At 39.1% G+C, this 12842-nt stretch overlaps 1 protein-coding gene across 4 annotated transcripts in view; it reads right to left on the minus strand.

Annotated features, from left to right (window-relative positions):
• The window catches only part of SLC26A7 (solute carrier family 26 (anion exchanger), member 7), a 170217-nt gene that overhangs the window by 108294 nt on the left and 49081 nt on the right, over nucleotides 1-12842 (minus strand). For all 4 annotated transcript variants that reach the window (XR_827212.1, XM_010861984.1, XM_010861993.1 and 1 more), the window contains exon 5: nucleotides 1174-1338. Coding sequence is in view for 3 of the 4 variants with exons in the window: in XM_010861984.1 (XP_010860286.1) it covers nucleotides 1174-1338 (165 nt within the window). In the remaining variant the exon portion in view is untranslated. The remainder of the gene's footprint in view (nucleotides 1-1173; nucleotides 1339-12842) is intronic.

The raw sequence follows: 12842 nt of genomic DNA on the forward strand, positions 1-12842 counted from the left end.
CAGGAGAAATATCAGTAACCTCAGATAAGCAGATGACACCACCCTTACGGCAGAAAATGAAGAGGAACTGAAGAGCCTCTTAATAAAAGTGAAAGAGGAGAGTGAAAAAGTTGGCTTAAAATTCAACATTCAAAAAACTAATATCATAGTAACCACTTCCATCACTTCTTGGCAAATAGATAGGAAACAGTGGAAACAGTGACAGACTTTATTTTGGGGGGGCTCTAGAATCACTGCAGATGGTGACTGCCGCCATGAAATTAAAAGATGCTGCTCTTGGAAGAAAAGCTGTGACCAACCTAAACACCATATTAAAAAGCAGAGACATTACTTTGCCAACAAAGGCCCTCTAGTCAAAGGTACGGTTTTTCCAGTAGTCATGTATGGATGTGAGAGTTGGACTATAAGGAAAGCTGAGTGCCAAAGAATTGATGCTTTTGAACTGTGGTGTTGGAGAAGACCCTTGAGAATCTCTTGGACTGTAAGGAGATCTAACCAGTCCATCCTAAAGGAAATCAGTCTTGAATATTCATTGGAAGGACTGATGCTGAAGCTGAAGCTCCAATACTTTGGCCACCTGATGCGAAGAACTGACTCATTAGAAAAGACCCTGATGCTAGGAAAGACTGAAAGCAGGAGGAAAAGGGGACCCCAGGGGATGAGATGGCTGGACGGCATCACTGACTGGATGGACATGAGTTTGATCAAGCTCTGGGAGTTGGTGATGGACAGGGAGGCCTGGCGTGCTGCAGTCCATGGGATCGCAAAGAGTGGGAAAGGACTGAGCGACTGAACTGAACTGACATGATCTATACCTGGGTTCACTATACTGAAAGAATGTGGTAGGGTGTACTGTTGTTACACTGGGTCACAAGCCTGATACATGGTTTCATTAACAATTAGCAACAAAAAAATTCAAGCATATTTTTTTGACCATGTTCCCAAACTGTACTGTTTAATTGTGTGTTACAAAGAATTGCTCCCTAATTAGTAGTTTCACTCATAAACTACTTTCATACCCTCAGTCATATTTAAATATCCTAAAAGATTTTATTTAAGCCCAGGTTGCTTTAAAATTCAAAAAATCTCAGCATCATAATTAACCAAATTTTACGATGTGAAACACACATGCCCCAGATATACACATGAACAAAGATACAAGGGAAAACTCACATAAAAGAATCCAAGTGGTCCAGATATATGTGGCATTTTCATTCCCAAGAGATACTTGGCTTGTGAAGTCACGACATGGGTGGCAGCCCCAGTTGTCATTGCACTGACCACAGGCTCTGTAATCAGGAATGTGGCACTGCCCAGTTGGAGCACAAACATGGCCACCTAAGAGGACAAAGAAAGGTGAGACTTCCCAGGCTTCCTAGAGGGTTTCATATCTGACACATTTTCATTTTCAGCACACAGACACACAGAAATGATGTGAGATGTGCTCTTTAAATTTCATTCATTCAACAGATTGGTTTTCTTTAGTAGGTTCCAAGACTTTCCAAATGTTTTGGGGTACAATTACAAGTCTTTCGATTAAAGTTAACACAGTTATTTTTTGAACATTGAATTTTTTTTCCTATTTTCCTAATAATGCATGTTACAAGAAAGGAAATATGTTCAAATCAGTTAATATATGGCAGTCTGTGGGTGAAAAATAAAACTTGCATTATCTATAATTTTTTTAAAAGTCCAAAGGACATAATTCATGACTTTATACCCAATAGGCTTAAAATTTCAAAAGCATTGAGGAGAAAAGTCCATTTCTTGAGTTTCTGCCAGGTTCTAAGAAACGGAAACATACTGTTTTGACGAGATACTCTGTCAAGGAGCTGTAAAGGGCCTATGTTAATAAGAAGACATCAGTGTTTATGGAGAAGAGGAAAAGACAAAAGAGATAGGTTTAAGGAATATGCCTTAAGAAACCCAGGAATCAATAGGAAAGTCATTTTCGATAAACTTTTCCTTTCTGCTCATAACATTATACTCCATTGCAAAACTGCTTCATGACCAGACAAAATCATCTCATCTAAGCAGAAGCCTGTGCATTGAGTTCTTCTGGGCAAAAGATGACAGCAAGAATCAAGTCTCTTTTCTCACTGTTAACACTGCAATGATCAGTGAAGAGAAAGAACTCTGAGGAGATGGCCCACTCTCTGACTACATCCACTATATCCATGTAAACAGTCATAGAAATTTGCCGTTTTGAAAGTAACATTAAATTATATTCATGAGTATTCACACTGAAAAAGGGAACACAAAGTGGGTTATATCTTCTTAATGTGTTAATTATAATATTTAGGTCAGGTCTTAAAATTCTTGTTGGAAAATAAAATTAAGTATTAAAGAAATCAAAGGAAAGAATAGCAATGAAATTTCCTTCTATCAAGATGACATAGTAATAAAAATGAGAAGTATAAAGTGCTAAATACTCCCAGAGCATACACTGCAAAATATATCATTTCCTTCACATCACAATGCCCCTTGACCAAAAACAATAATACTCTAAACTTGTATTTAGGATGGAGTTTTCTGGGCTCAAATCTGAAAACTTGACTTCTGATTCTAACTTTACCATATCCTAGTTTTCTGCCTTTAGAATATCTCTTAAATTTTTCCAAGCCTCACTTCATCATCTATAAAAAATGAGAATGATGTCTGCTCTATTGATTTTTCAGAATTGTTGAGAATGTGAAATAACACATGAAAGAGTGTTGAAACCCATAAAATTGCAACATGTGTGTTGTACCTGGAATGTCATAGGATACCATATATATTTACATGCATGGAAAACTAGGCGCTAGATTTGCAATGTAAAAAAGCCACACCGAATTTTCCAACTCTAGAGAGCATGAAATAATTCATCAGTGCAGAAAGAAATGTATTTGAACTGCTTGCATTTTTGCAACCCCCTTTTATTCAATATGTAATAAAGGAAACAGTACAGGTTGCCAACATAGAAATCAGGCAATTCTTTCACCAAAATATGAAACCAGAGCAACAGCTTCTATTACCAACAGTTTTTTTTTTCAGCAATTGTGTCGGTTTGTCAAATAGAAATGTCCCAAGGGAAATATCCAATCAATCAGTGGTGTAGCTACAAGTGGAACACACTGATTCATAATCTTTTGATTTTTATCCTAAAAACACAATTAGTTAAGAAAAATATGGAACCAATTTTTTCCACGTATCTTTCTATTAGTTAGCTCCAAATTATGACACTAATTCTTACAGGCCATGAGGATGAAACTAGCATATTATTGAGGCAAAATTAGGAAAAAATAAAATATTATTGAGAGTTGAGTTTTCATTTCACTGAAATGCAGCATACAAGCGATCCAAATTTTTGAAATTGGAAACCTGCTTGCCTACATGGAACTTTACACATATGTGGAATGTCAGAAAGTTCTTATCTGTATGCGAAGAAACCTTATTTTCATTTGTTTTGAGAAGCAAACTCCTTTGAGAGAACGTGTATATATCATCACCATTTTACATTCTGGTTTTTATTTGTTTCTTACCCAGCACCTACTAAGAGGGGTTAGTATTTTCTCATGACTGAGAAACAAAGGTCACCTAACCTGAAGTGATACACCAACCACTTCCAGCTAACCACTATCTTCTAGTAAAAACTTCTTTGTCATTTCCACAACCAGATTGCTACAAATAGAAAGATATAGGAAAAGTTCAAAACATAAAGAGCTAAGCCATTTCAAATCTTGAAAATATATATACCTACCTCACGATATAAACCAAAAAGTTTGCAGTAATCTCCTGTAAAACTTATCCAAAGACCACATGTATTTTTGTAATACTCTTCTTGTACACATTTTTATGCTTTAGAAAAAACCTTCCCAGTAATGGATAAATTCTTGAAATGGAGACTTCTTGACTCTTAAAAGTTCACCAAGCCCCTTAAGACCTCCCTTCTGATACAAAACATCGTGTATGTGAAGGATGATTGCAAACATGTGATATTTAACTAAAGAGAAATTACTTTCTTCTGGATGACGACATTCTCCATAACCCAAGACAAGGGCAGACATTTTAAGAAGAAAAAAGAGGGATAGGAAGAGAAAAAGAAGAAGGAGAAATTTAAGAACATCTCTTTCCTCACCACCCACATCAAAATGAGGGCTCTAGTATACAGAGGCTGAGGGGCACAAGTTGAAGGCAGCAAGAACCTATAACACACAGGCTTTGTAGGAGGTATCCACAGATGGAACTGAAGTTTCCAAGATTATCCTGGAACTTAAGTATGTAAAATGAGGACTCTTATAGAATATTTTGCTTGGAGGCCTAATACTTAAATTTTATGCCAATGTCAAAAAACATTAGGTTAATGACAATAATGGAGAAGGCAATGGCACCCCCCTCCAGTACTCTTGCCTGGAAAATCCCATGGACGGAGGAGCCTGGTGGGCTACAGTCCATGGGGTCGCTAAGAGTTGGACACGACTGAGCGACTTCACTTTCACTTTTCACTTTCCTGCTTTGGAGAAGGAAGTGGCAACCCACTCCAGTATTCTTGCCTGGAGAATCCCAGGGACAGGGGAGCCTGGTGGGCTGCCATCTATGGGGTCGCACAGAGTCGGACACGACTGAAGCGACTTAGCAGCAGCAGCAGCAATGACAATAAACAGCCACATCAACTCCTTTTACTAATAATGGGGATGATAATAATTATAATCTGGCTAGCCAACTCCCAAAATTTGCCCATGCAACAGTTTATGAGAAAATTAATTTCATACAATATATTTCAGCTGTTTGTAGTAATGTTGATATTCTGGGCTAATGCTGAAAACCTCTGACACACATTACCAAGGTTCACTAGCATGATACTATTTGGTAATGCTCTTATAAACACCATGTGTTCTATATAAATTGAATGTATCTCAGATCTCAAACCATTTTTTACAAGAGGCCTTCAAGTAGTGAAAAAAGAAAAGAGTGCATAGCAAACAACTACACTGACCAAGTGGATGGAATACTGCACGCATTTCAGGTTTTATCGGTTTGCAGTCTGTAAAATTATATTATACCAAATCATTTCTTTGTTTGTTCAATGCATATTTATCGAATACCTACTAGGGGCAGGACACAATATTGTTGCAGAACACAGAGATAAAGATACAGTTCATACTTTGAAAGACATTATAAAGTGATGCAAAGTGTTGGTGTTAGGAGCAGGTATTGTTAACCAGGAGTGTAAGGAACTGCCGTGTAGCTGTCACGAGGAAGGTAAAGACCAAGAAGCTGAGTGGGAGCGAAAACTCGAAAAGCCCTTTGTTCTCTACCGAGCATTGCATGCAGACTTGGGGAAGAGAACTAAATTGCTCCTGGTAATAGAGCAGTTGGCTTTCCCTGTGGTTCAGTGGTAAAGAACCTTCCTAAATCCATTGCAGGGGACATGGGTTTACTGGGTTAGGAAGATCCCCTGTAGAAGGAAATGGCAACCCACTCCAGTATTCTCGCCTGGGAAATCCCACAGACAGAAGGAAACGAGAGGGCGACAGTTTGTGAGCCCGCAGAAGAGTTCAACATGACTCAGCAATTAACAACAGGAGAACAACCGAGTGCTCCCCAGGGATATGGCAGGGAAAAAGCTCTGTGTGACCAGAGAGCTAGAGAAACAACGTCAAAAGGACACCTATGAAGTTGTGTGCTGTGGAATTCAGCCCTCCTCCATACTATTCAGTAATAAAAAGAAATGGCCTATCAAGTCATGCAATGACTTGAATGAATAATGAATCTTAATACTGTAAGTGAATGAAGATGGTCTAGAAAAGCTACATATTGCATGATTGCATTATACGACATTCTAGAAAAGGCAAAGCTAAAGAGACAGTAAGCGGATCACTATTTTCCAGGGGCTTGGAGAATGTCCTAGGTGAAACACAGGGAATTTTTAAGAATGGTGAAACTAGTCTGTACAGTACTGTAATGGTAGGTATATGAGAGTAAGCATTTATCAAAACCATGAACCTTAACGTGTATGAATTTTTTAGAAAATTATTTGGAGGTTGGGAGGTCCCAGGGTAGACTGCAGAATGTGACAAAGAATCTGACAACCAAAGCTGCATTTACTCTCTTTTTATGTTTGCCTTTTCTAAGTAGCATTTAAATGGACTCATACAATATATAGACTTTTCAGATTAGTTAAAGGTATGAAAAAACCTCATTGAAAGGGATGCAAAAAATGTGCTCACATGAATAACTCTGAAAATGAGTGAAGTATGTAAAGTGAAAGTGAAATTCGCTCAGTTGTGTTCGACTCTTTGTGACCCCATAGACTATACAGTCCATGGAATTCTCCAGGCCAGAATACTGGAATGGGTGGCTGTTCCCTTCTCCAGGGTATATTCTCAACCCAGGGATCGAAGCCAGGTCTCCCACATTGCAGGCGGATTCTTCACCAGCTGAGCCACCAGGGAAGCCCAAAGTATGTAAAACCAAAGGTAATAAAGATACTGTCCTTGAGTAGATAAAGTTAATTCCCATGGGTGTAGAGGTTAATAATTCTGAAACCATTATAAGTATACACTGGGACTGAAAAATGAAGTAAATGGATAGTAGATGGTGGGAGCCAGATTTCTCACTATTTAAGAAATCTATAGCAAGCAATGGAGAAGGCAAAGTCACCCCACTCCAGTACTCTTGCTTGGAAAATCCCATGGACGGAGGAGCCTGTTAGGCTGCAATCCATGGGGTCGCTAAGAGTCGGACACGACTGAGCGACTTCCCTTTCACTTTACACTTTAATGCATTGGAGGAAATGGCAGCCCACTCCAGTGTTCTTGCCTGGAGAATCCCAGAGATGGGGGAGCCTGGTGGGCTGCCGTCTATGGGGTCTCACAGAGTCGGACACGACTGAAGTGACTTAGCATAGCATAGCATAACATAGCATAGCATAGCAAGCAAGGGGAGGTTAAAATGATCAGTATGGAAGGGATAAGAATTGTGGACCTCAGTAGGAAATCATGTTTAACACAGATATAGATGGATATATTTAGAAATTAGAGAGATATGTTTACATACATAGGTTGACATGAAGTGAAAGTGTTAGTCACTCAGCCATGTCTGACTCTTTATAACCCTACAGATTGTAGCCCCCCAGGCTTCTCTATCCATGGAATTCTTCAGGCAAGACTACAGCAGTGGGTAGCCATTCCCTTCTAAAGGGGATCTTCCTGACCCAGGGACTGAGCCCAGGTCTCCTGAATTCCAGGCAGATTCTTTGCCATCTGAGCCACCAAGGAAGCCTATTGGCTGATACACATGCATTTCCTTGCTTGTGTAAGCTGAGAAGTGACAACACCTCTGTGGCAAAGAGCACACGTAGCACATAAACCTTCATTTCTAGGAGCATTCGCCAATAACAGAAATCAGGTGTCCTTCGAAAAATGGCTGATTCTATGACCAGGGTAGGAAATATATACAATGAGCATGGGTCATCTTGTAGTGCCAGAGAGTAAAAAAGAGCTCCAAAAATAACTAACAAATAAATAAAAAAATGAGAGCATGTCAAGGAAGGACATAGAAGCCAACTGAAAAAAGCTCCCAATGCTCAAAGCCAGCACAATGTGAAGAACAACATAAATAAAACAGTATTGAATTATAACCCAAAGGATAAAATAAATAACTCTGAGTCCATACTGATATAAATGATTGATTACATTTTAAAATGAGAGAGTTGGGAAACTCCTGTTCAGAAGAATTCCAGTAATTTATGTAGATACTCCCCACTCTTTATCTTAACTTTTTTTTAATATAACTCCCATATCTTAAGAGTAGGCAATGCATATTGACTTCTTTCCAAAAACTGCAGTTTGGAAAAGTGGAAAATAGAGTAATTTGAAGAAATCTGACAAACTAACACTAGTCCAGCCTGGTGATCCAGGTTAACATTAAGAGTGGTAAGTTAAGTTGAGAGTCTATACTCTTAATAAGATGTGATGAGAATCTCTCTCTCTCTCTCATCTTCCTCTCCAAAACCCACAACCCCAATTTAATCATGAGAAAAACATCAGACAAATTGTCCCAGTTAAGGGACATTCTAGAGACTATTGACCAATAGTCCTCAAAACTGTCAAGATTATCACAAACAAGAAAAGTCTCAGACATTTTAACAGTTAAGAGGACCCTACCAGGAGACAAGACAACTAAATGTAAAGCGGTGTACCAGCTGGGATTCTAGAACTGAAAACAACATCAGGTAAAACCTAAGGAAATCTGATTACAATATATGAACTTTACTTAAAAGCAGTGTATATAATCTGATACATTAGTTGTGACTAATGTAGATATCAATAATAGGGGAAATTGTGGGTGGGTAGGATACGTGGCAACTGTGTACTATCTTTGCAACTTTACTTAAAAAAAATTCTAATTCAAGAAATTTGTTAAAAAAAAAGAAAAAGAGAAAAAAACCTCCTCTACCTCTCTCACGGAAGCCTCAAGTAAGTCTGTATTTCTCCAACATGCATGCGTTGTTCAATACGAGTTCCCAAGTTCCACATACTTAGGGACAGGGGAAAAGAGGGACTCTAGGAGAAGCTCCAGGCAGCTGGGTTTCAGAGACATGATGTGTGCAGATAACTACACCAAGACAAACCTGCACACAGATAAAAGAGAGGAATAGAGAATGTGCCACCAGTTTTTCAGAAGGAGAATGCAATACTGCTAGACCGGAATATAATTATATCTTGACCCTTAAGGAATCCAAGAAGAAAGAGGCTATTAGAGGGAGGAGGGTTCAGGACAGAGAACACGTGTATACCTGTGGTGGATTCATGTTGATATATGGCAAAACCAATACAATATTGTAAAGTTTAAAAAAAAATAAAATAAAAACAAAACAAACAAACAAACAAACAAAAAAGAAAGCATTGCAGAAAGAGGGAAGAATACGCATATAAAGCAGGATAGCATAGACTATGTATGGAAGACACAACATTGTTAGTTTAGAAGAAGCATAACTAGCCAAAAGGTGGTAATAACATTAAAGCAAGCCATTTTGACGTCACAATATAAAGCACTTTAGAAGCAGTGATGCTTTCCCTGATGCTGGGGAAGACTGAAGGCAGGAGGAGAAGCGGGCAACAGAGGATGAGATGGTTGGATGGCATCACTGACTCAATGGAGATGTGTTTGAGCAAACTCTGGTAGGTAGTGAAGGACAGGGAAGCGTGGCATGCTGCCGTCCACGGGGTTGCAATGAGTCGGGCATGACTGAGTCACTGAACAATAACAACAACATGCAGTGAAAATAAGAGTTTTCCAAGTGTGAGTGACATCACTCTTCCATATTTTTATTAAACACCTAATTTTGCAAACAAGTATGCTGCTTTCCTAAGGGAAATCATCCCTGAATACTCATTGGAAGGACTGAGCAATGACAACAACCTTGCACGCTGGCTCAGAAATCAAGCTGTGCTTTGGCAGTGTCAGTCTGATGACACTATGTGAAACAACTGGCTGTTTAAAAGGTCAGTATAAGAGCGGTTGTTGTTGTTGTTGTCCAGGCACTCGGTCATGACTGATTCTTTGTGACCTCATGGACTGCAGCACACCAGGCTTCGCTGCCCTTCACTCTCTCCTGGAGTTTGCTCAAACTCATGTCCACTGAGTCAATGGTGCCATCCAACCATCTTGTCCCCCGTCACCCCCTTCTCCTCTTGAGAGGAGCAGCAAGAGTAAAAGAGACAAAAACACCTACATTGTACATAGCAAGAATGGATAACGGATCTGAGACAAATAGTGGATCATTCAGTAGGTAAATATGTTTAGGAAACCAGCACAATTCATATGTTATTTTTTATTACAGAATAGATTAGAAATTCACTTCATGGGAAATAGATGGGGAAACAGGGGAAACAGTGTCAGACTTTATTTTGGGGGGGCTCCAAAATCACTGCAGATGGTGATTGCAGCCACGAAATTAAAAGACGCTTACTCCTTGGAAGGAAAGTTATGACCAAACTAGATAGCATATTCAAAAGCAGAGACATTACTTTGCCAACAAAGGTCCATCTAGTCAAGGCTATGGTTTTTCCAGTGGTCATGTATGGATGTGAGGGTTCGAATGTGAAGAAAGCTGAGCACCGAAGAATTGATGCTTTTGAACTGTGGTGTTGGAGAAGACTCTTGAGAGTCCCTTGGACTGCAAGGAGATCCAACCAGTCCATTCTAAAGGAGATCAGCCCTGGGTGTTCTTTGGAAGGAATGATGCTAAAGCTGAAACTCCAGTACTTTGGCCACCTCATGCGAAGAGTTGACTCATTGGGAAAGATCCTGATGCTCAGAGGGATTGGGGGTAGGAGGAGAAGGGGACAACAGAGGATGAGATGGCTGGATGGCATCACCGACTCAATGGACATGAGTTTGAGTGAACTCCGGGAGTTGGTGATGGGCAGGGAGGCCTGGCGTGCTGCAGTTCATGGGGTCGCAAAGAGTTGGACACGACTGAGCGACTGAACTGAACTGAGATTAGAAATTCACTGCTTAAGAATTATTTTTATTTGGAATTGCATGGTTGAAGGCTCAACCATAATCTTTTCAGTTCTCAGACTTTTGTAGAAAAGAAAATAGCCTCTAATGTAAGCGGCAGTGAGAATCAGAACTGCAAGGGGTGTACAACAATTTGACTCTTTGGCCTTCCATTCTGCCCTTCCACTGGTCTTCCTCGATGGCTCAGCGGTTAAAAGAATCTGCCTGCAATGCAGGAGATGCAGGCTCGATCCCTGGATCGGGCATAGTCTCTGGAGAGGAAGTGGCAACCCATTCCAGTATTCTTGCCTGAAATATCCCACGGACAGAGGAGCCTGGCAGGCTAGAGTCCAAAGAGTCAGACACAACTTAGTGATTATGCATGCATGCTATAGGAATGGAATTCTGCCCTAGCTAAAGAAAACAACTAAGTTTTAAAATGGGATGATTGGAGCATGATATTATTAAAAGACACGGAGGAGTTGGGGAGTTGTAGGAGTGGTTGTACTTCTATTTTTCTTCAGGCATTGGCTGGGGAATAGTTGGGAGAAGAGGTGGGAGATTTCACTGAAAACGTCTTCACCTTTTAGCTAGATGGATCTGACAAAATCAATAACCAAACTAAAAAATTATAATACATTTTTTTTTACTCCTTTTTCATTAAGAATTGTGTTACAATTTAAACAGATATATACCCATTCCTTATCTTCTGGTGGGGGGTGGAAAGAGAAAATGATAAATCAGAAGACACAAAAATAAAATCCCAATTTAATTTTGCCTATTTGACACAATAATGCTACGAACATTTTGTTGACTTTATTCTTATTCAAATGATTCAACTCACATTTATTCTGTACCAGCTCTTAGAATTATGGAGTTCAACAGTTCTAGAGACTAAGTCCAGATAGAGAGGCAAATACCCAGAAAATATTTTCTGGTAGATCGAGAAGTCCTAACATGTAAGTCACATCCAAAGTCTTTTAGAGGAAGTCCAGAGATGTCAATGAATATTTCTCTGAGATGATTACCTTTGAGCTGAGCCTTGAAAGAAGTACAAGCGGTGTCATATAAGCGGTATGAGAAAGACCCTGAAGGTCTCAAGAACGGCGGACACACAGTTATATAACCAAGGACATTGCCCACCAGACGAACCATGCCTAAATCACGGCTGCTGCTATTGTCAAGGAGATAAAGTGTGGGAGACACTAGCGTGGTGTCTGGCTTGAAAAGGTGAGCTGAGTTTCCTTGCTTCCTTTCACTGTATTAGTTTAAAAAGCTCTGCAGCATAGCACTTAAGAAACTGTATTTTTGAATTCAACTCCTACCTTGCCAATTCCTAATTATGAGATTCTAAATAAGTTGCTTTACTTTTCAGTATCTTCATCAGTATAACGGGAAGAAGAATATTTATTTCATAAAATACTGACAGAGGTTGAATACATGAATACATGCAGTAAGCGTAAAAACAGAGCTTAGCACATAGTAGGATAATAAATATAATTACTATTTTTAATGTGAGGAATTTTCAATTTATAATTTTAAGGATTTTAATTCTAATTTTATTAAATGAATTGTGTCTTTGCTTTACTAGGTGGAAGCACAGCTGGAAAGATTCAAACAGTAATGGCTTATTGTCTGTAATGGTTATGAAACAGTGAAACATCATTAAAAGGAACTTTAGATTGTCCTCCCCCAGCATTACAATAGAATAAAATTGATTTTTCTGGAAGGAGTTAAGAATGATCTGTTGAATAGGCAGGTTAAACTAGTTAACATCTTAAATCCTTTCTATAGTCATGATCCCTTTATTTAAAAGATGCAAAAAAGTATCTAGTACAAAATCAAAAGTAAGTGGAGAATCTCTTATTTGGGTCTGCAGTTGTTCTTATCATCCTGTAAGACATAAGACTATGTGTTTCCAGAATGTATCAGTACAATAATAAAAGGCTCTGTCACTAAATACCCCCAGCTATGTCATCCCATGCTTGTGTAACTGTCAAAGGAGCTGTATATTCCCATGTCCTCTGGGGCAGAAATCTTGTCCAGAGGTTGTTTCAGAAAAGTAAAGCTTGGGAAATTTTCCAAAGGTAATCCCAGACCCCTTTAAATTCTTGGAAAAAGGAAAAAAGGCAAAGTGCCTATTATAGAGGACAATAAAAGCTACAGAGAAAAGACAAAAGTTGTTTTGGTTTTGAAACTGCCATAATTTTTACTGAGCGCTTGTTTCCCCAGCAAAAATACTGATACTGGCATTTTAAATGGTTCCACCTTGCTTTGAAATTAACACCTCATTGCTGTAAGTGAAAGTGAAAGTCATTCAGTCTTGTCCGACTCTTTGCGACCCAAGGGACTGT

The sequence above is a fragment of the Bison bison genome, unplaced genomic scaffold (genome assembly GCF_000754665.1).
Source record: "Bison bison bison isolate TAMUID 2011002044 unplaced genomic scaffold, Bison_UMD1.0 scf7180017858048, whole genome shotgun sequence".
Lineage (NCBI taxonomy): Eukaryota > Metazoa > Chordata > Mammalia > Artiodactyla > Bovidae > Bison > Bison bison.